Source organism: Cyclospora cayetanensis, unplaced genomic scaffold (genome assembly GCF_002999335.1).
Source record: "Cyclospora cayetanensis isolate NF1_C8 unplaced genomic scaffold, CcayRef3 CcayRef3_contig_258, whole genome shotgun sequence".
In the NCBI taxonomy this organism is placed as follows: Eukaryota; Apicomplexa; class Conoidasida; order Eucoccidiorida; family Eimeriidae; genus Cyclospora; species Cyclospora cayetanensis.
The window spans coordinates 1-21,695 of record NW_020312212.1 but is presented as its reverse complement, the minus strand read 5'-3'; the positions used below and the strand labels follow the sequence as shown (position 1 = coordinate 21,695).

The window sequence follows — 21,695 nt, the reverse complement described above, 5'->3', positions numbered from 1 at the left end:
ACATCAAACAGTGGCGTACAGGAAGAATGGGGAAAAGGCTTTTGGGACACTGCTCTCGTGCTTTTCCCAAGAGCTTTTGGCGCCAAACCATATCTACGCCCAAACAGAGGCTTTTTTGAGTGCCTACTCAAATAAGATTTCTTTTCTGTGTCCTCATCCTGCAAAGTTTTATTATGCGGCCACACGGGACTTTTGGGGTGCACGTTGCTGTGCCCCCGAGCATTCTTGTCTAAGCACTGCTGCATATGTGAATTAAGCGCTTCAGCAGATACCATCAATTCTGATAAAATAGAAATGACCCCACTTCGAAACTTATTCAACATACGAGCAAACCTTTGCATGGTCAATTGACTAGCCCAGAGCACGTGGCGCGAGCCAGCTGGTAGGTGTGTTTAGACTCGGGACAATTCCACGTACTCATATTTATTGCACATGCAACATGAAGCAAATTTTACGGCCGTCTAAAGCACAAGAACGTGTACAGGCTTCATCGAAGGTCTCTGTAGGGGCAATTAGCTCCAAACTCGAAGCAAGCTTGATTAATGATTGTTGAGTGTTTTTCAGAGGGCGCCCTCCTCCGCATGCCTGCGGCCCCCCGAGTCGCCAACTAGAGAGAAAAGGGCGGGCCAGCTAGAGTGGGCGTAGCTGCACCCTTTAAGAATTTCAAGCGTTCTTAGCTAGCTGATCAGCGTCTATCGCGCATGCGCGCAACATGTAAGTCCAACCACGTCGAGCCAAAATTACTCTGCAATGAATGATATATGAAAGTAGAATGAACAAATGTTCAGTTGTTTGCTAATTCTTAGTAATATACCTATTGTAGCAGAAATTGACCATCTGTATCTTAGCGAGCTACAGCAAGCGTATAATACGATCAGTAGGAAACGAAGCGTTAATATTTTCCCTACAAACTATGGAAGATGCGCTGTAAAAGCATCATGCGTATTATTCCCTAAGTAGCTGTCTGATATAAGAATTCAATGACCATTTCAATAGAAGCTGGTTAGAGAAATGCCACTTCAAGAATCAGGCATGGAATTAAGATACTCTCATGAATTTTCGAGCCTAACAAGTGCTTCCTCCCCAGAATGTTATGATATTGGATCCATTATTGCCAATAACAGCGTTGTGTTGGCCCGTTGAGCTCGCAAAAAACTGGGTGTGATTTTGAAAATATTTTGTGCTATGCTAACTTCAAAAAACTTCGTGCCACAAAACCCTGCTCAGCGTGTACAGAGGACTAGGGTCATGTGCGCCGCGCAAAGACAGGGTAGTGCAGCTCGCGCACTCTGTCTAAATGTCATTTCTAAGCTAGTTTAGCAGACAAGAAGGCAGCAAAGCCAAAGTATGGGTATGCCATGCCGAGCTATGGCTGTTGCATTGTCCTGATTGTGACACCAGCGGCTCAAGTGCCTTGCAGTTTTTGGATTCCCAACTTCGCGATTTGGCAAATATGTTCATGCATTTGCCTATCCATATACAAATTTGCATCACCAGCAAAATTAATTAATCTATCATGATCATGCATTTACCGGGAGGCTGCCCAAGCTTACCTCGAGCATGGCCACATGCAAGCAAGCTGAGCTCGAGCAATCTCAGACTCTTTACCAAGATGCTGCAGTTCTCTCATTTTGATACCGACTCATTTTAGTAATGGCCTATCCGGATTCAGTTCCTTGAGCCATTGGGAATTTAGTTGAGTGCCGGCGCAACAACCTCGGCAGGGTCATCTGCGTACGCGTCGTTCCCTCAGGATGACAAATCCTTGGAGAATGGCAACCCAGCAGCAGCACTTTACACGGTTCTACTTTAATGTAATTTCGCGTGAAAGTCTTATATAAGGATACAACCAGGAAGATGTTACAAGGCTGCATGGAGCTTTCCCCAAGGTGCGAAAGTTTGGGCTCGGATAGATTGCCGAAAGACCCCCACAAGGGGGATGAAATACCCGGGGGGCATCTGGGAGTAAATTGAATGTTGGAGGAACAAATACACAGATACTTTGGTAAGGTATTCAGGAATAGATTGGGAGTGCTGTCAGATAGCAGGAGTGCTGTGTCTCGAGGTTGGATTTGCTGGCGTCGGAGCAGGTACATAGATGTTTCAGATGCAATCATGTGTACTACGTGAGGCGATAAGGATATTACGAGATTTTATGTGATTCGGAGACAGTTTTGTGTGCTTTAGCCATATGCCACTATCTATTCCCACAAACTCGAGTATCGAGTGTCCGTGATAAAGGGTAGGAGGAGGCAATAGTACTGGGGAGTCAATAGCAGTTATAGCAGCTAAAGACAATGCACCTTCTCTGCATGGACGCTGAGGAAAATACTGAGGACGCGTCTGGCCACACCGATCCTTCCCACAGTAAGAACACCCACTCTGTTCCTACATCGCATGCAATGCATGCATATTGTACAGTTACTACCTTTCCACTGCCACAGGCGTAATCTTTTGCCTCTGCTGTTGTTGTTGATAGTATAGTGTAATTTCTGAATCACTGCAGGTCGCTGGCATAGAGCTGGCACTCCGCCTTTGGCTTGTGTGTCGAGCATGTTCATCTCACTTTTAGTGGGAAACTCTGGCTTTGTTCTTTCATACTATGGACTTATGGTCTTACATTCATCTAAAAAGGCAGGATTCTTGCTTGCATCAGTAGCTTCGAAGGAGGTCACCTCGACCAGCGATGATTCTTTTTGGCTACTGTGGACCCACAGAGCACCGTTCCTTTGCTTACTCTGCTCCGTCTATTAGACCGTCTGGGTTGCACGTTTTCTTTATACTGATCAGCTGCGTGTATCAGTGAAGAGAACTAATTAGGGTCAAAACAAACGGCAAAGTATTGTATTAAAAGGTTAACACCCCCCTTTTCCCCAGTGAAGATGTGCAACATAACTGTACATAGTTCGTGATTTATTCCATCTATCTAGGATTAGGCAACCTGGATTTCCTCCAAGCGACTTTGCCTGACTTGTTTGCGAAGCAGAGAGCATCAAATCTAGCCCCGAAGATAGATCGGAAAGACGCCAGCGGAAGAGCGTGCAAAAGCGCCACCAGGATAGTGTGCCAGCTAATGAAGAGCGGTATCAGCACCTTTCAAAAGTGCAGAGAGAATGGATCCGTAGGGAACAAATGAAATATTCATTTCACACTCAAAATCGACAAGCGAGTTTCAGCGATGTGGGACAGGTGTTGCAACCAAGTACCCTACTGCCAGCTTGCAAGGAGAGAGTTGTGGAGGAGTCCGTCGGGCAGTCCTTCTCTCCCTATCGCCTAGCTAGTATATACAACCTATCCATACGATATTGGGATGAGGGGTGCGCTTTCCTTGCAACACGGACATTGCAAGAAGCCCTGATGTTGGCGCAGCATCAAGGGCTATCTGGTGGCTGTATTGCTCATACGTGGGAAATAATGGAGGTTCTAGGAGGCCCCAGAAGAAAAAAGCTGCTAAGCTCTCCGACAACAGCTTCATGCTGTGAGGGAACTAAACGCAAACTAGATGTGAGAGGCAGATACCTGCGTTCAAGGCAATACTTTTCACGTCGCATGTTTGTTGCTGCAGGTGAGTCGGAGGGTAGAGTTTTGCGCACCATGTTTACAAAAGGTATTAGAGCTGCCTTGCTCATGTAGTAGTCTGCACACACATGGTAATATAAGTATACCAGATCTGGCTCCTGGTGTGCCTGCAGAGAGAGAACTTGAGGAGGTCAGAGGCCACCTCGGGTCTCTATTGTGTTATGCTAGCCTACGGGGATATAACCACGCAGAAGACGGACGCCGACGCTGCGCCAAAATCAAGTGCGCCTCCAAAGTAGTCATCACTACTGCAAGACAGTCACAGCTTAGCGCACACAACTCTTGCCTGCTGTGTTAAATGCAGTAGTCCATTCCCACCTCCTTCATATATTATGGTTCAAGCACAATTCAATATTGAACAACCAAAGAAGCCATATTACGATGCTTTTGACTTTGTGCAATTTGCACTGGCACTGCTGTAGGGAGGCGCTGGATCGAGTAGAAGATGACCTGCTACTGCTGCAAGAGCTGCAGGCCCGGTATAGCAGGCCGAAGCACTTAAAATGGGGTGAAAACATGCATCCTCAGGATCTGCACCGTCTTGTGAACCTTAGTCTAATGCCATGCATGAGACAGCGAATACAACTTCAGAAAGAAGTACCCAACGCAGGCTCCACATCCGGAGAAGCATGCGAACAATGGGTACGCACCTTTCAACAGGCACTCCAAGGGTATATTAGGGCTAACCAGAATGCCATTTAGTTATAGAATCCAAAGGATAGGTTTGAATGCTTACAATGGTTATTGAATGCATTCAAAAGAAAGCGGCCCCAATGGTTCTGGGGATGCAACTTTAATAGGGCGAAAGGAGTCAAATGAAGGTCACTTTGTTTCTTACAGGCTGCATCTCAGTTGCCACAGTGAGCATTTATAGAGGCGTAAATAGTAGCTGGTAAGCCCAAAGTTTCCGTTTTTCAAGATAATCATGTAGTAGGGTATGGCTGCACTGATTACGCAATGTGCATTGTAGACAGCAGGCAGTGATATGCCACGCCGCCCCAGTAACAACCCCGCCACACACGCCCATCATAGCACACAGCTTCAAGAATAATCTTAGTGTGCATCGGATAGCTAGGTCCTGCAGAATTTGGTGGCAGGATCTGTCGTCGAAATGCATATCCGTCGAATGTTAACACTGTTTGAAACGCTGCCTGTGGGCATTTCCTATTTCTTCTCGCTACAATTAAATTTTCCCGTATGACATTTCCTCATCGTAATATGGTCCGGAGAGAAGTTCATGTGTGACCACGCTGGTGTTCTTGTGATGGCCAATCCATACACAGGCGTAGCAGAGTCGGCATCTCTTAGTATGATACTCCGTATTGAATAAACCAACAGCAGCTAGAGGTATACAAGAAGAATTTATGCAGAATGATAGAGCTTCAGGATATATAGCCTGCAGCTTGAGGCAAAGCAGGGATAGCGATGCTGCTTGGTCGCAGAAAAGGGGGTATCCCGACCGGTTTCCCGATTTTATCAGACATTCTTATATAAAATATGTTTGACGGGACTCCCAAGCACCGGCAAGCTGGAGGGCCTCTTCTGCACAGGAGTAGGGCCACTTGTTCATTGATGAGGTTTCTAGGTACGCCTCTTCACACTTGAAAGAATTCGCTTCTGATGCGCCGTTGCTTTCGAAGGCGAGTCAATGCTCGCAATGGCCCCTCAGTAGCCTAAAACGAAGGTGGCCCCACGAAAACGGAGAAGCGCCGCAAACAAGCAATACAAATAGATCCGCGCATGAATGTTGTTAATATGACACGCTTGTGTAGGGCAGGGAAAACAGAGAAAGGGAAAGCTATGGAACAGCAAGTCGCTGCGATACCTACCCTAGGGTCATCTTTCTGGGGTACACCGTCGCATTTCGTAGGCAGATCAGCTGGGGAGAGTAATGATGCAGCATATCTCTGCAGGAACCAAAGACGACAAAGAGCTATGGATACTGTAATTCTGTTCAGCTTGCACTAAACGCAAACTCAGTATGAAGCTTTGCCGTTGAGCCCTTAGCCGTGATCGTATCATTTATCTTTTGCTTTCTTCATGTGCCTTGCAAGTGCACCGTGCGGCGTTGTATTTCTGCCTTTTGAAGAAGGCCTATAAAGAGCGCTGATTCCTACAAGCTAAAGCAATCCGACCATCTTATAAATACTATGTCATAAAATCCTCCTCCCTTTTGAATTTTTTGGTATTTCAAGTGTCATTGCTTCCTTTAAAACATAATGCTACAAATGAACACCCAGCTACTGCGGCGTCGGATGTTTTTTTTTCACTTTGCTTTCTAGGTATGTTTTTCTGCATGGAACACTTGCTTCGAGATCCTAGCCCTTGTATCGATCTAATCTTACGGCTTTACCTGCAGTCGCTTTACAGTCCTACGTCGGAAGGCCTCTAGTTCAGGTAGAGTTTTCTCCTGCAGAGACCAACAAAACTCGTTCAATGGAAGGAACTGTTTGGCAAAGAGAGTGGGCATCTGAATTGAAGAATTGCACGGCAAACGTAATGAGGCACTAGTGGATAAACACTGCAAAGGACCTTCAGGATGCTTGCCCAGTGGAATATGCTAGAAGGGACATGAGAGGAGACCGATGAAAAAGCTAAGTTGAAGCTCCTTGAAGGCAGTAAAAGTCATAGGGATATCTTAGGAAGACTATGGGGGCATGATCGTATCTTCCTCCGCCTTTATACCCGCGCTGGCGTGTCCTTGCCTTTGCTTCCATGGAATGGCGAAGGCTCTCCTCTGCGTGCATCCGTATTTTACGTTCTATCTCGCGCTGCTGCTGCACCAGTCGATTCTGCAAAGCTCTTCGATGCTGCGTGCAGTATTGCCTCTGTACTTCGGCTTCAAGCATCATCTGCTTTTGCATTAGCAGCTCTTCCTGCCGCTTCTCCTCTTGCTTCAAACTCTTCTCTCTGATCCTCTGTAGGGTGCGTTTTCTGAGCTGCTGCGCCAGCACTCGACTTCGTTGTTGCTGCTGCTGTTGTTGCAACTGATTATGCAGCAGCTGTTGCTGCTGCTTTTGCCTGGCTCCTCGTGCCCGTTCTCTAACTCGGTTCAACGCCTCCTGCCGAAGGGTACTTAGTTTTTGATCATCAAGGGACACCATCATACCCCCTTCCCACTTCCATATTCCTCTCGTATAGCTGCGTCTATTGTGAGCTGTACAATCTGCGCCAGCTGGTCGCCCGTGCAGCCTCCGCCAACTAAATGTTGTCGCCCCATTGTTGTAGCTGCGGTGCTTTAGCCGTAAAAGTAAAGCCTCGACCTCCATCGGAATGCAGTATTCCAACTGATGATTTCTTGAGCATGCTCTGGTGTCCAAAAACGCGTTTAAATGGGATTTATGAGGGGTAGCCCTCAAACACTCGCTACTCTGGCTCCTCTGCGCCCCATGCCCAGCATGGTTTCGTGGGGTGGACGGAGGGAGGTCAGCGAGCCTGCCTTCAGAGATTGCTGCTGCACCCAGCGCCCCATCAGTATTGAATTTAGAGGTTATCCTCTCGTCTGTAGTAGCATTAGTGGCAAGATTCCTTTCCCTTTCTGGTTCGCGGGGGAAGGAAGGTGATCCGACAGGCAAAGAATGTGTACGCAACACAGCGGTAGGGCACCCTGGGGTACAAAGTGTTTTATCATGCCAAGATCGGACATTCTGGTGGCAACCTTTTGTGTTGGTCCTATGCCCAGATGTAAATGTGTTTTGCGGGGTATGAAATTCTTTACTTGAGACTCCCCTGGAACTCTTGACGCATAATGAAGCCACAGCACAAGTAGACCCTACAAGGCCTTTATTGTGCTGGAAGCCTTCAGAGAAAGACAGCGGGCTCGAAGCAAAGAGATTCAGGGGCTCATCAGATGGTAACAGCTGGGATCGGAGGGAATCATAACTTTGCCTTAAGTGTACGGCTTCACGGGGTGGGGTCAGGTCGGGCCAGGGCCCAGATAAGCTGCGGAAGTTGCTCATCGTTCTGACATTTAGTCGGGTGGTTGGCCCCTTCAAGGCTTAGATCATCAGAAAAGAGCAAAGAATTCTATGATAATCAAGGCATGGAAGGCGGAGGCAAGGATACATGGGGGCTCTGCAGTGGTTACAACGCTATAAAGCCAAAAATAGGGAGGAATATATGGCAGAGAAGAGGTATTTCATCAAAATAACTTAATATTTAAGGCTAAATGAGATTAGCCGGGCAATGACCTAGCCTTGAGGGACGAGGGTCACAGGAGGGTCACCAAAAATGGAAGCCTTCCCATCAGTGAGGGTATTACCCAGCATTTCCAAGTTTCTTTTTCGTTTTCTAGCAAATTACAAGAGCAATTAAAGCTGTAGCCATGTAGTCTGCCTTAGTTTAGAATTTTTTAGTAGGAAAGGGAGAAAATATACTTTGAAGCGCTCGACCCGGACGCCTCCTGCGCCATAGGTAACCTTGGTTCGGCTCCCACAGACGACATGCAATAGGGCTAGCCCTCTCAAAATAAAGATTAAAGAAGTGGCTAAAGTAACTTCTAAACGGTATTATCCCAGAAAACGGAGGAGTGAAGCCTTTCTGGCCAGAACTACGTGTTGGTGTGGTGTCCATGGCATCCCGTTGCAGCCTCATTTGGCGAGAGGCAAAACCGTCAAAGAAAGAGGAATCGTTCCCGTGCAAAGCACTCTAAGAAAAGGCTGCATGTTACGGCATCTCTGCATAAAGGAACAAAACTTCGCTGGGCACCTGTGGAGTTCGATGCACTAAATAGTCTCCATTCCTTGTCATTCGTGAGAAGTGGCAAGCAGGAGCTAGCAGAGGTCTACCATGGAGGCCTCTAGTCTTGAGTCTGGACTCAGGCATTTGAGTAGTGCTGGGAACACCCTAAACGTATACGAGCTGACTTCGCTTCAGGTAGCCCTCTTCACGCTGCAAGAAAAAGAGGGAAAGGGGAAGGCATTCTTCTGGGGGAGGATCAACGGCGGTATCGATGACTACTACATTGCATATATGCTCGAGGATAGTGATTATATATTTCCCAAGAAGAAGATGTTTTGGAGGTAGGATAAACCTTTCTCCCAAACCAAAGAGTCCTTACCACCCACTTTTCTAAAGCTAAAAATACCCTTTGAATGAAAGCATGCAGTTGATGCACCCCTCCTTATTCTGCTAATTGGAGTCTGGATATGTTTACTTATTAAAAAGCATTGTCGCTGTATTCCGCCTTCAGCACTGGCCGCTTTGAATTCCGACCATTGCCGGAATGCAACGTACCGGGATTGGACAAAAGCGGAAAAAATGTTTTGCTTCTGGGCGACCCTTCCCGAAAAATTCCATATCTTGGTGACTCTCCAAAATAACACAAAATAGTATGTTTGACGACTCTAAGCTGGAATACAGCGCACTGGTGACAGGTACAAATGCCATTATAAAACTGCTTTATGTACGTCAAACGCAGAGGAGAGTAAACGACTTTTCCGTTCTCCTCAAAGCGATGAAGAAGAGGGAGGCGGCAAGTTCCACAACGGAGGAAGGATTGTGTAGCAAGGAGCCAATTACCTGCATGTGACTTTCCCATGCGTATATTTGCATTGAAAACAGGATGCCGCAGTGCCTTGTATGAACATACGGTGTCTGTAAGCAGATGAAGACAAAGAACAAGATATAGCTGAGACCCTTTACCTATCCAGTTTGGTGAAACGCATCGACTTCGCTACTGCAGCGGTCCCTCGAGGAGCCCATCGCCTTCATGGCAGCAAAGTCATCCCAGCCCCTGAATTCAAGGGTACACATTCCTGCAGGAGGTTTGCAGCTTATATTGCTGCTGCCACACTTGTCACGACTCGCCTTTGGCTGGGAGGTTGAGGACCAAAGAACGCCTACTAGGACTGCAGGAAACATATGCTTCTGTGACCTGTAGTGTTTTTTTTGGCAGGCTATAGTCTGTATTATTGGACGATTTAGTGGAAAATATGTTTCTGGCATGGCGCAGGACTCACCTTTGAAGAAGCAGAGAACTTGTCTTCTTGGGTCCACTTTAGACCTGCTGAGGATCGTAGGCAGCATCCTACAAAAATAAGTTGCGCCTGTAGCTTAGCAAAAATACGAACTGTTACGATGCATGCTCAATGAAAAAGCACTAATGCCTAAATGCGCGTCATTGACTCTCCAGACCTGAGCTTTTCTGTGCAGTTGAGGCGCTGAGAGCACAAATATCCAAAGACTACCAGGTAAGCATCCAGAAGTCCACCTGTACTGGAAGCCTGCAAATCTTTGAAGACAAATAAGTTGTGATATACGGGAATCCAGCAACCAACTGACTCCTAAGCATCGATGCTGGTGTTTTCTTTCACAGTTCACTACAGAGTTCTTACAATCTTTGCAAGCAGATGTGCCCAGAGGTTAGCGGCTTTTACGTTTGACCGTTACGTTCTAAAATGTCAATATCATGTTATATGATTTAAGATGGATTAAGACCGAGAATACTGAGTTTCTCTGGTGAAGAACATGCACTTCAATGGCGCCTCCATAATACACAAAACCGCTGTTCTTTGGTGGAGCATGGACGGTTGTTGATACAAGCCTTCGAACGGAAGCATCCACAAGGCTTCATTGTGTCGTTGTGCAGGTTCTTGGGCCACGCGGTTCGACCCAGTTAGCAACTGCGTTACTGTGAGAAGCCTACTGTGGCCCGGTACGTAAAAAGAAGCCAGGCCGATCTCATAGGGATTCGTTACCTGATTTCAACTGCCTAGTGGGGACTTAGCCTCGTAAAGGGCTAGATGTGTGTCCGTTTCGTTGTGGTATGTTAGGATATATAGCATATAGCATTGTAAATACCAAGGAATTTGGAGGTGTATATTTCGGCGGAGGAGAGGAGGCTGCAGAATTACCATTTTTGCTGTAGCCACGAATCTATTTAGAGGATCAGGCTTCAACGTCTACTCCAATTGTATACCTTAGCCAAACAGCGAGTTAACGTGTCGCCAACTATCTGTTTGCCAGAATGCCTTCTTGAGAAACTAAGGAGAATAATAGCTTATAATAGTTGTATCTTCAACTGTATTTTCGTCGAGATCAGATTGTACATGCAAAGGGAGCCTGTATTTACCACTTCAAGACTCCCTAGGAAGGTGGTCTCGTCAGTGTAAAAGCCTAGTGAATGCACTACTTTGATGAATTACGCTATTAGAAGGCTCATTCCTGAGAGTGTTGATAGGGCTTTACGGGCAAAGGAGTAGAACGGTGCTTGAGGTAGTGGAAAAAAGAGTCCATCGTCTTTCATCCACCGCGTCATAATACGGTGGCTGCTGGGATCACAAGTGCAATTGCTAGGAGAGAGTATGCTATCAGCTGCGGACTTACAGCCCTTAATTTGTGGCTCCTTACTGTAGTACTTACCTTGTACTGTCATTCAAGCTAGTGATCCGGGAGCTACACAGAATATACATCTACCAGCCTGGGTTTTTATTTGAACGGATGGATACTGGTGGGGTCTCCGCTGGGCCCAGCGTAATTCGGACTCTTCCAGGCAGATCCATCCTGGACCTATCCCGTGCACGTTCATTAGGTGGTTCTTTGTGGAAGAATTTTCCATGTAAAAGCAATTGGTGGAAGAGAGTCTGAGGTCATGCGACATACGCGAGAGCCGGTTGCATCCCTTTTATTTGATCAGACTCTACTGAGGTAAAAGCTGTCATATGATGCTTCCTGTAGCAGGGACGAGAGCCTCCCTAGGCCACCGCAACGGAGTCCACTGCCTCTGCGTAGGCTGCCCATAGTCGTTGAGCAGTACCCCGAGTACTAATTATATCCCTCGCTACTGTTGCAAGCGCGAACTGACAGCAGAGGAAGCACCCATTATTGGCGATGAGGGCAGCGCGCTACTGACTAAATACACAGTCTTAAAATAGCCCTAATAAACTTGCTGAAGCCGGCTTATTCAATATAGCCATGTCTACACCTTGCAGTGTTCTGAGGGCTGGATGAACGTAAGGACGGCATTTCGAACTTAGCAGGCACAGAGCGATATTCTTCAGCACATAAGTGTTGACACGAATAACCGATTACAATTTAACGCTCTAGGACGCTCCGCGATACGCTCTGGGGCGCTTTTGCAGGCCGGTTGGCTTTTTCCTCATGCAGTATTGCACTGCGTTCAATTCTACGGGCAGATCAGTTCCATCTCTGCAGACTCATCACATGCCTGCCAATATTCCTAATGTAGATAAACGGAGCTGCAACATTGTTGGTAAAGGCGTTAATAACATACTACCCAAGCCTATGGACATCAGCAAAAGAAAAGGATACATCATCCGTGCTGGCCCCTGGGATGTATGAGACACATCAGGATGTAGCAAGCACATGAAAACCGGACCACTACTAAGCAGGGAGCATCTTACCCGGAGATACGGCAATACTGGGCAACGGAACAAATGATGACACATCTGTGGTTGCCATGCACTCTGCAACAGCGTTGAAGAGGTTAGATTCCGAATTTTGCATTGCCTCATCCAGATCTGCGCACAAGACGAGCAGCTGCATGTTTGCATATCATGTATACACAATATGCAAACCTAGGTGGTTGCACCGGTGCAGCCGTTGAGATGTGAGCCTGTAGCTAACTATGCAGATTGACAATACATATACACACGTAATCAGGCCATTGTACCTACTTGCGCATGCCTGCTATTAATATGTTAAGGCTTATTCGAAGTAAGATATTTGCGAAATTATATGTCAACATAATTCAATGCAGAACAATACCTGTATGGATAAAGAAACGTGTGTAAGGCAGGTGACAATAGTAGTAAGCAGGGTGCCCCATTCGAAATGCATTTAGACAACGCTCGCAAGGCTTCCGCTTTTTCTGTGCTTAGTCGGTATCAAGTGAATAGTCATTATATAGGCTCTGGTTTGTCCAATCATATTTGAGGCTTCGCCTGCACGAGGGGGAAGAGCATATCCATCTTACTTTCCGCGGCTTCCTCTGTACTAATGTGAGGCTCCAGGAGCACTGAGAACTTCCAAAGCCCATGAATTGTGTCATTTTCGACAAAGCGCGAATATTCCGGCGCCGAAATGGAGAGCATCTGATCATCGAAGACCACATTACCCATACTTGCTACGCTTCTCAGCCATCCCAATCATTAGCACATGGTGGAAAAGGCAAGTCATGCTGCTGCTAGTGCGTGGAAGTGTTTGAAGTACATATGAAGAGATGTGTCAAGTCAGTGGCTACTGACATTACGGAGTTCGCCTCGAACGGCATCGGCACAAATGCTTAAACGATTCTCAGCATCTTCCTGACTTCCCAAATTCAATCCAGCAGGCAGATTGAACGAGTACAGCCCTATTTCCACATCAGCAACACACGTTTACTGTCTTCATCATGATATTTTGCTTACCCATTCACTTACGTAGCCAACCTTGAATATGCTCCATCGGAGAGCCGTACAGTCAAGGAGCGCAGAAAGTCCCTCTGTCCTAGTACTTTGAGGCTCTATGTACCCCAGGGCAGCATGAGCACTAACTCGTTTGGCCTGTGCAGCTTCTTTCTTCTTGCAACGTCGGGCATGATGCATGAGTAGAAAGTTCATTTATATTCTGCGAAAGCAATAAATTAATGTGAAACTACTTACTTGTACTTTCTTAAGAAGGCAAAGTAGATACAGGAAACGTCTTTCACGGGTTGAATGCAGCACTACATTTTGGACACACTTCTGTACCGATCAAAACATATTTTTTTTGGATTGGCTACTGCATTCAACTCTCTCAATTAAATGCAGCTTTTACTGCAGTATGTTGTTAGATCCCTTGCACATATAGAAGGAACGCGAGCCTACGAGAACTGTTCTCGTTCTTGAAGACCGCAGTGTAGTGCAACGTTGATCGCAAACGGTCCATTCTGACCATTCAGATACTTTGCAGCTGCAGGCTGAGTGGGCAAGGACACGTCTGAAAATAGCTAATTAGCCATATAATCACTGCTCAAATGAAAGAGTAGCGATTAAATGTTGAGCTAGATGGGAACTGTGCCTGCTGTCTTCAATGAGATGGAGCATATGCTTACTACTTGGTGCATCGGGCCCCAGTAGAATGCACATATCCACAGGCTCTGTAATGGTCTCGACTGCGCCAATACCGAAGATATATCCCCACAACTTTACTACTTAATTCGCCATATCAATGCGTTGCTTTACGGGGGCTTATTGCAGATTTCCGTCAACAGATAAGCAGCAGTACTTCGAAAAACGTGGATTCAGCTGCTTACATGTTGCGTTGTAGGCATTTACACGGAAAGGCGTATTGCCTTCCACACCGGGAAGAATGATATCTAGAGCTGCGTAGGCGGGGAGAGACGTGCTGCTGAATAGTTCAGTCAGTACTGTAGACAGAGTAAGCAGTCAAGAATGCGGGACGGCAGGCAGTGGAGCCAATACCACGGCCCAGATTATTACGACCAAATCGCCAAGTGAGGTCAGAGCTGCTGCTACCAGATTGCACTCAGAAACCAGGTGGCAGATGCAGATTTTATGCGTTGCTATACGTGCAATAGTGCGTTGAGGGTCTTGGCCAAGATCCGCATCGGGGTTTGAGTTCGCAAGGCTCTTGTCTACAAGGAAAACGAATTGGACGCGCCAATACTTTGTCCCTGTTGTTGAATCCAGGCCAAGACCAGAAAGCGTAATGCGGTTTTCGCTAATGCGTAGAGCCTGGAACATAAAGCTCAATAACTACTGGAAAGCGTGGAAATTGTTCCTCGTATTTCTGCACAATTAAAGCTGCCTGTTCTTATAGGCTAAATTCTCATTTTGTTTTTAAGGAGACTGGAAGTACCTCAATGTGTGGAATCTAGGGCGCTGACTAGAATAGGGCAGCATGAATCTACTGCAGCTGCAGGTTATCATTCATTACTTGCCTCACTAATCGCGCTTCGGATTGTGAAACTCTGAGAGATAAGTACTTCTTTACTCAAGCTCGTTGTGTGAGTGGAAGCTTCTCTGGTTAACACGAAAGTCATACACGCGCCATTGCAGGTGCGTTTTTCATGAGTTGATGGACAGCTTGAAACTTCTCCTGGAGCAGCCTGTATTTGGCAGCGCAGTGATGTCGGGGGGGCCGGGGGGCTATGCAAAGACGTTGTATACATGCAGTACATGGCATTCTCGTAGCCTAGAGGAAACTTTGTTACGGTGAGTTTGGTTACATAGACCGCTGGATGATACATACTTTTTATGTCGATGTTACCTTTATTGCTCTTGTCCTTATCTGCTCGCTCTTTCCGCAGGCGGTGGGACAAACGGTCCACTCGCCCCATTCTGCTGTCTCACACACGGCAATGTGCGTATCAGGACTTTCCTCTGGGCTTTTGCCGGCTAGGATGGCGAAGGTACCGAGGCATAGGAACGCTACGGCCATCGCCAATGCAAACGTGCCCACCCATATTAGCAGCACTGCAGCAGCAAAGCCCCATCGTATGCATAGAGCAGTTGTGAGGGGACTCGTGTATAGCAGCCATCTAAGGGGACTACGTCCTCTGCGGTGAGACATGCATCAACATGACCATCGATAAATAAATAATGCCGTCTGTCTCCCCGATTTGGCTCTCGTTGCAGCCCTTACATTTGTCTCGCCGTCGGTCTTCGAGAGCTTCATCTTGGAAGTCCTGCTGCGTTTCAGAGGGCTGCTTCGATGAATCCCACGAAGTTATACTTGGATTGCCGCTGTCTCCACTATAGGCATTTAGCTGAAGTTTGGGTCTCTCATTAGACTCCTCAGCAAAACCCATTTCGTAACTCCCATGCTTAGAAATGGTTGAGTTGTGCGAAGTAGAGCTTATGTGTGCAGCACTAAGCCTTCGAATAGCATCAACACTGCCAGCCGTTTGCACGTGTTGTGTGCCATCGACTCCATGGCTGCCAACAAATATCATAGTAGAGCTGGATCCGCTGCCCTGGTCAAAAATCCCAGTACCTGTCGTTCCATCAAATGGCTTGAAGAGTTCCCCACGCCCCTGTTTGGACTGATCCTTGCCTTCGAGTTTTCGCAACGACAGTGCTACACCAGAACTGAGTTCCACAGAACCTTGCTGAACTCGGTTGTCGCCCCATGCGAGATCATTCTGTGGCTCCCAGCGCGCTTCAGCTGCATCAGCATCATCAAAAGCCTCCGATTCACCTCCAAGGTCAGCCACAGACTTCTTATTAGACAAAATGTCAGACCTCAATAAATCATCGACATTTTTATCAGTACTCATGCTGGAGTCTCCCTCAAGACCTGTAGGAGACTTCACGTCCCTAAGAAGCTCTGAAGCCATTAGATGAGATCCTCGACGCAGTGAGCTACACTGATGGACTTCTGCAAGGGGATCTTCATATCGCTGATCCAGTTGATAAGGTTCAACATTGTCAACAGGTTGTTGGGTGGTTCCAGGCTGTGATGTGCAATCTTTGTCACATTTAAAACCAATTGTATTGCGCCTCTCCACTCTCTGAGAAATCTCTCTGTTCGATGTTATTTGGATATGCTCATGGCTGCGCCGGCTGGTGTCACTGATTTCTTTCCATGTCACACACTCTTGTAGACTTGCCTTTCGAGAAGGATGATGTAAAGGATGGCCGTTAGTATTGTTACTGTCTCTATTGAGATCAGTCTGAGGTAACTCGCCTTCCTGAGACGTTCAAGTGCCACGCAAACGCAGAGCTATTCTGCAGTTAGTAACATCAATACTACCACCCGATCGATTAACACTATCTGGTGTGTTTGAAGAATCTGATGCCTGTGCATCTATGGGTTCTTCGAGTGCCATCAGCGCAGGTGTGTCTCTTACAGCCACTTCCATTGTACTGTGCACCGTTCGAGTTTTGGGGGACGGGGGGGAGGGGAGCACAGCTAGTTCAAGTACGCTATGCCCATTTGGCTGCTATCTTCGTATATATTCACTTTCATTGGTTTTTTTTCTCGAAAAGGCTTCTGGTGTGCTACAAGAAAGAAAATTTTGCATCACTGAGGCTAAACGTGACCAAGCTACTGCGCAGAAAATGTATTTCCCCTAGTTTTTAGGAAGCTGCGAGCTCAACAGGTAACGTTAAATCAGCAGAATGACAGAGACATCTTCGCAGTGATAAAAGCTGAGAATGCATGTCAATTTGTCACCCGGGCACACCGTTGACGCCGCCAAGATGCTTTAGGGGGTGCAAAACACATCAAACGTAGTATTATTTTTAAAGTTACTCAGCTTAAAAGAGACCTGTAGAATGTATCTGTTGCAAAAGATACCTGCGTGGAAATGCTGGCCAACGGTGTGTGCCTTGGAAAGCACGTGGCCAGAATGCTGGTGAAGCGAGGCAGCAGAAACCCGCCTTGAGGAAGGGATATATCGATTACAAGCAATAGCCTTCGAGGAAGATGGCACAAGTAAATTTTATGATTACAGCCTCGGGGAAAAGTCAATCTAGTCAACTTGAAGGAAACCTCGTTCATAACGAAACTTTGCGCAGTGCATGCAACAGTGGGGGCCCCCTGTCAGTCAGGGGAGGTCAAATGGTCAAAAACCGTGCTTTCTATAAAACGCAGTCCCAATTTTAATCAGGCACTATTGTAATGAAAGTAGTAAGAAACATAATTTCAGTGCAATCGTTAATGTACATCTTATCGAGTGCACACTGTGTGCAAAATTGATAGAATTATGGATATTTTCCTTTTCTGTAACTAAAATTGCCGTGGCTCTCATATAGAATGCCGCCAACAACTACATCTCTAATATAAAGCAATCAAATTTACTCCCTATCATGCACTAGGGATTCTCCGAAGTGCGTGAAATCGTCAACGCGACAATACCACCACCTTGGTAGCCGAGCGTGCGTGATCAGTATTCCCATAGAATAGGTACTACCAGTGTGGTTACTGTGACAAGATCACAGTAATAGCCTGTACATCGTGACTTTGCGCAAAAGACATTATTTAAGAGGAAATTTGAAGGAAATGGTTCCCGTTATAGAATCTCCGTTGTGATTATTTGAACCTAGCCGCATGGGGGAGTGGAGGCTGCGACTTTCTGTAAGATTCTCCCTTCCACTATTGCAGTGAGAAGACTAAAAATAAAAGCTACTCTCTTGACGATATTTTGCATCGGCCATTGTGTTCTTTGCCCTTTATAAGAAGGATTAACCTCTGCTTTTCCAGTTTTCGCTGAACCCGTCGGGAAGGTGAGCAAAATTTTAGGCCCGTGCGTGATCCTTGGAAACATGCTGGGCATGATGCCTTCAAACGCCGCTTGCCCACTGGGATCTGTATTGTTTGGGTGATTTCCATCAACCTCCCTTCGAGAACAAGCATGCGAAAAGCTTTTCCGCCAACGGATACCACCTGAAGTTTTTCTTTCAGAGATGAAGTAAGGCATATTCTTTCAAAGTATAGCCAATCGATGTATCAGTGCATCCTTATTGCTCATTTTGTCACAGGGTCTAAGTGAGGTTTTTGTTTAACTTCTAGGCAGCAGATCCTCTAGCAGACTAGGTTCGCTTTAGCACCCTCTGGTTAACCGGTTATTTGATTTAAGAATAAGTCAAGACTTGATTACCTGGATTGACCATCCATCTGCACATCTTATTTATTGCAGAGGAGTGTATTCGATAAAAGGGACGCAATGTGGAGTCTGTGCGATAGATGCTATATGCTACTAGCTAAAGTGCCTCGTGGGTACAGCTACGCGCATCCTAGTTTCGGCTCTCCTCTCATGCTAGAACTCTGGGAGTCTCGGGCAGTGGGAAGCGTCATTTCTTTTAAAAAAATACTCAATAACTACTACTAACCTTATATTAGATCTGGAGTTAAGTGTCTACCTAAAGAGACCTTGGACAAAGCGTTACCAGTGGGTGCACCGCGAGGGTACAGTTGTTCCCCGCCCTTCTAGCGGCTGTACATGTAGTGGGATATCAGGCTTTCATAGAGCCGCTCTGCCGTTTTGCTTTATTCATTTGATGAATTGCTACCTTGATTTTCTTTGCACCAGTCTGGCGAAGGAAGTTGACTGGGCACAACGCCTGTTGGGGCGGCCGAGTAGCTCCACAGCTAGTAGAAAGGTATGTTTTGACAGCCGAAAAAACGCTAGTAGAAGTTAATGAGGTATTCGAATCACAAAAAATTGACGGAGGTAAAGATGGGCACATACTTGAAGCCTTCATGAGCCGGTTGGAGATGCACATCGCTCTGAATTCCACAGGGAAAGAGGGGCAATTGTTGCTTGCAGCATGTCTTTTTAAAGGACAAGCACTTCAACAATGACTTTTGTATGCTTAGGATGTTGCCTGCCTGCATAGACCTTTGCTGTTCACACTGTCCTACAAGCTGCGACCCACTGGTTTATGCCGCGGTCAACTCGAAAGTAACCTTTCTGAGAATTAAGAGAGCTAAAGCAGTAAAACCTATCAGTAAGTCTGTTTAATAGTACAATATGAAATTTTTTTTGCATGCGCCACAACGTCGATAAACAGCTTTATGCGTAGCTAAAATTAGGATTACCCCAAGTGTCACGTTAGGTAGTCAGAGGATGGGCAGATACACAACAGCCGACCGGTAGGGCTTCCACAAAGGATGAAATGCTTGAGGTGTGAGGAGCACATGGCATAAGTGCTACATTTTTGGCTGAAATGGAAAAGCCACATCGGTATCTACCACTTATGGACATCGGGATTGTTATACCCCTTCTAGCCTAAAGTCTAAGGGGAGCAAGAACAGAAAATAAGGAGCAATATGCACTACTCTGCACCTCCACACATCCTTTCCACAAACGTCCTGCTGCTATAGCGGTAAGATGCGGAAGCTTCACGTTTCCTGACGAATGGAAGATTGCAACGATTTGTAAAGCTGTGGTTGCTACATGCCCGTTCAGATCAAAATTGGATACACTAAAGGTGGTTTGTGTTGAATCATATTGTAATTCTGAGGATGCCAAAGATGATCCGACGATAGGCGCCCATGCATCCACAGCTGCGCGCTGTGGAGGTCAGTATGCTAGGAAGCACTAGGAAGGCAAGCATCTTGGTGTTTTCAGCAATGATCATTTCATCAATGTTGAGCAGGGTAGAGTCAGTGCCTCAACAAGGTTAGGCAGGGTTTACATGCGGGTATTTCAGCAGTGCAGTGAGAGAAGACAATTGTGAAATTGCACCCCGTCTTAATCTGGAGCTGGATATTTAGTAGGGAATTCAAATGAACGTTCGTCCGAAGAACAACAGGAATGGGCAAATTTCAGACAGGAGGTTGCGGCAAGTGAATGGATTTTTGAAAATAGCAAAGTGCACGAATCGACCAACGATTTGGGCGAAACCCAGCGTTGGCACCATAAAATGACGGAAGCTGGCACAAGGGGATGGAGCGGTAGACAGGTAATTTGTTGGAAAGGCAAAGCCCAGGGGGTGCCCAGCGCCTTTAAGCAGAATCCGGCGTTGGTACCGAAAAAGAACGGAAGGTGGCGGTTGTACCAAATTTTAAGCTCCTAAACACGATAGTGAAACAAGAGTTCTCATTGCCTCAGACAGACTAATTACTTGACACACTACACGGATCAAGAGTCTGTTCAAAATGTGACTTGACAAACACGTTACAGCCCCCCGTTCACCCACATCACATGCACAAAAATGACTTCACACTAACACTTGCAAACTCGATTGTACTTATATTCCGCGTGGTCTTACCAGTGCCCCAGCTCAGGTGCAGCAAAAAGTTAATCGGGGCTTACATGATGTCAAGAGGGTTGGATGACTGTTTACTTGGATCATGTCTTAGTCTTTAGCCGAAACGTTAAATGGCACGTACAGAGTCTAGGACGTGCGCTTCAGGTGGTGAGATACAAGCAATAGTATGTGCAGGCATCCCAAGTAGTCAGATTTCGTTAAAATCTTTGCGCTTTGGGAATTAGGCGTTCAGTTTGCAGAAGTTGAACTAGATCCTTGAAAAAATGAAGCAGTCCAGAAGTGCCTTGTGTCTGTATGCAGCAGCAGGGACGCCGCAAAGTTCTACGGGCTTGCACCATATGACCAGAGTCCCATTCTTCAATGCGCTGAGCCCGATGCCCATCTCGCTGACCTACCAAACTCAACCGCGTTCTATGACGTGAGCAGGGGAGGAGGACGCCGCCGAAAATACACTTATTAGCCTCCTCACAACTTTTCCGCTACTTGCGCTGCTCGGTTGTGAGCTTCATTTTTTCCCTGACAACCAACGCTAGTGACGTAGCACTGGGTGCAATTCTCCTCCAACAGGCTACGGGCTCTTTGAAACACGGAACCGCCGCTTCTCACTATCGTCGCTCCATAAAAAATGAGCAGCGGTAACTAGTGCGGGCAAAGTAACTCGAAGCGCTGTGGTGGGGAGTGAATGGCGCCGGCACTTTTCATGTGGGTGTCATTCTACTGTACAAATCGACTATCAGGCTTTATTGCACCTCATAAAGAACCTTCAAGGCTCCAGCAACCCTACAGTCGTTCGCTGGCATCAATGTATCCTAAAGTGCGACTTTGCAGCAAAACATATGAAGAGCATCACCAACTTGGTAGCTGATGCGCTATCGCAACGCCGCCGCCTCTCACTGTTGTGCAGCGCAGGCGATCTTGTTTATGATAATTTGCAGCATCTCTCACAGTTGCCTGCAATTTGTGCCTTGACACCCATGGACCCACTACTGTTGCCAAAATCCAAATTGGTCAAAGGGTACAGGACTACCACGTTGATGATGCTATGGTGTGGCTCAAAACATAGCACGGACGCCAGGGCCTCTGTAGTCCGGCTTGACTCTGCGGTGTTGGTTTCCCAAAAAGAGGCTCATGCTCTTTCGAACTACAGTGAGACTCACAACGCAATGGGATAGCTCTGAGGGTTCTTTAGTGGGCTGGGATGCGCTTCGCGGCGGAGACTATGCACTGCAATGCCCACATTGCCAGCAGTTGAAGTGCGCCGTTGTGCCTACCCCGGTGTTTTGACAAGCCGGTATGTTCCCTGAAGGATTTGGACTGATCTTACTCTAAGCTTTGATGATGAATACCCTAGGTCAAAGGTCGGGAGAGCATCTACATCCTGTTCGAGGATTCTGTGAACATCTCCACTTAAATCCTTGCTCTAGCTCTGTCGTTGCTCAGTTAGTCTGACTCACG

At 46.7% G+C, this 21,695-nt stretch overlaps 4 protein-coding genes across 4 annotated transcripts; 2 read left to right on the top strand and 2 right to left on the bottom strand.

The window, feature by feature from the left end:
- The first annotated feature begins 3,132 nt into the window (after positions 1 to 3,132).
- Positions 3,133 to 4,281, top strand: LOC113147536. Its single transcript, XM_026338401.1, has 3 exons — positions 3,133 to 3,565; positions 3,693 to 3,801; positions 4,002 to 4,281. The coding sequence occupies exons 1-3, from the start codon at positions 3,133 to 3,135 to the stop codon at positions 4,279 to 4,281; spliced, it is 822 nt and encodes a 273-aa protein (XP_026194186.1).
- Positions 4,282 to 6,173: 1,892 nt separating this feature from the next.
- Positions 6,174 to 7,538, bottom strand: LOC113147535. The gene has a single exon (XM_026338400.1). The coding sequence runs from the start codon at positions 7,536 to 7,538 to the stop codon at positions 6,174 to 6,176; it is 1,365 nt and encodes a 454-aa protein (XP_026194185.1).
- An 829-nt stretch (positions 7,539 to 8,367) lies between these two features.
- Positions 8,368 to 10,447, top strand: LOC34622370 (radial spoke head protein 9 homolog). The gene is made up of 9 exons (XM_026338398.1): positions 8,368 to 8,600; positions 8,771 to 8,810; positions 8,941 to 9,052; positions 9,185 to 9,325; positions 9,533 to 9,595; positions 9,733 to 9,770; positions 9,896 to 9,941; positions 10,169 to 10,234; positions 10,353 to 10,447. The coding sequence occupies exons 1-9, from the start codon at positions 8,368 to 8,370 to the stop codon at positions 10,445 to 10,447; spliced, it is 834 nt and encodes a 277-aa protein (XP_026194183.1).
- A 1,475-nt stretch (positions 10,448 to 11,922) lies between these two features.
- On the bottom strand, positions 11,923 to 16,384 carry LOC34622372. Its single transcript, XM_026338397.1, has 11 exons — positions 16,247 to 16,384; positions 15,166 to 16,033; positions 14,791 to 14,996; positions 14,462 to 14,629; positions 14,090 to 14,255; positions 13,613 to 13,672; positions 13,386 to 13,477; positions 13,074 to 13,146; positions 12,791 to 12,892; positions 12,515 to 12,664; positions 11,923 to 12,059 (listed from the first exon to the last, which is right to left on the bottom strand). The coding sequence occupies exons 1-11, from the start codon at positions 16,382 to 16,384 to the stop codon at positions 11,923 to 11,925; spliced, it is 2,160 nt and encodes a 719-aa protein (XP_026194182.1).
- Between the last annotated feature and the right edge of the window lie 5,311 nt (positions 16,385 to 21,695).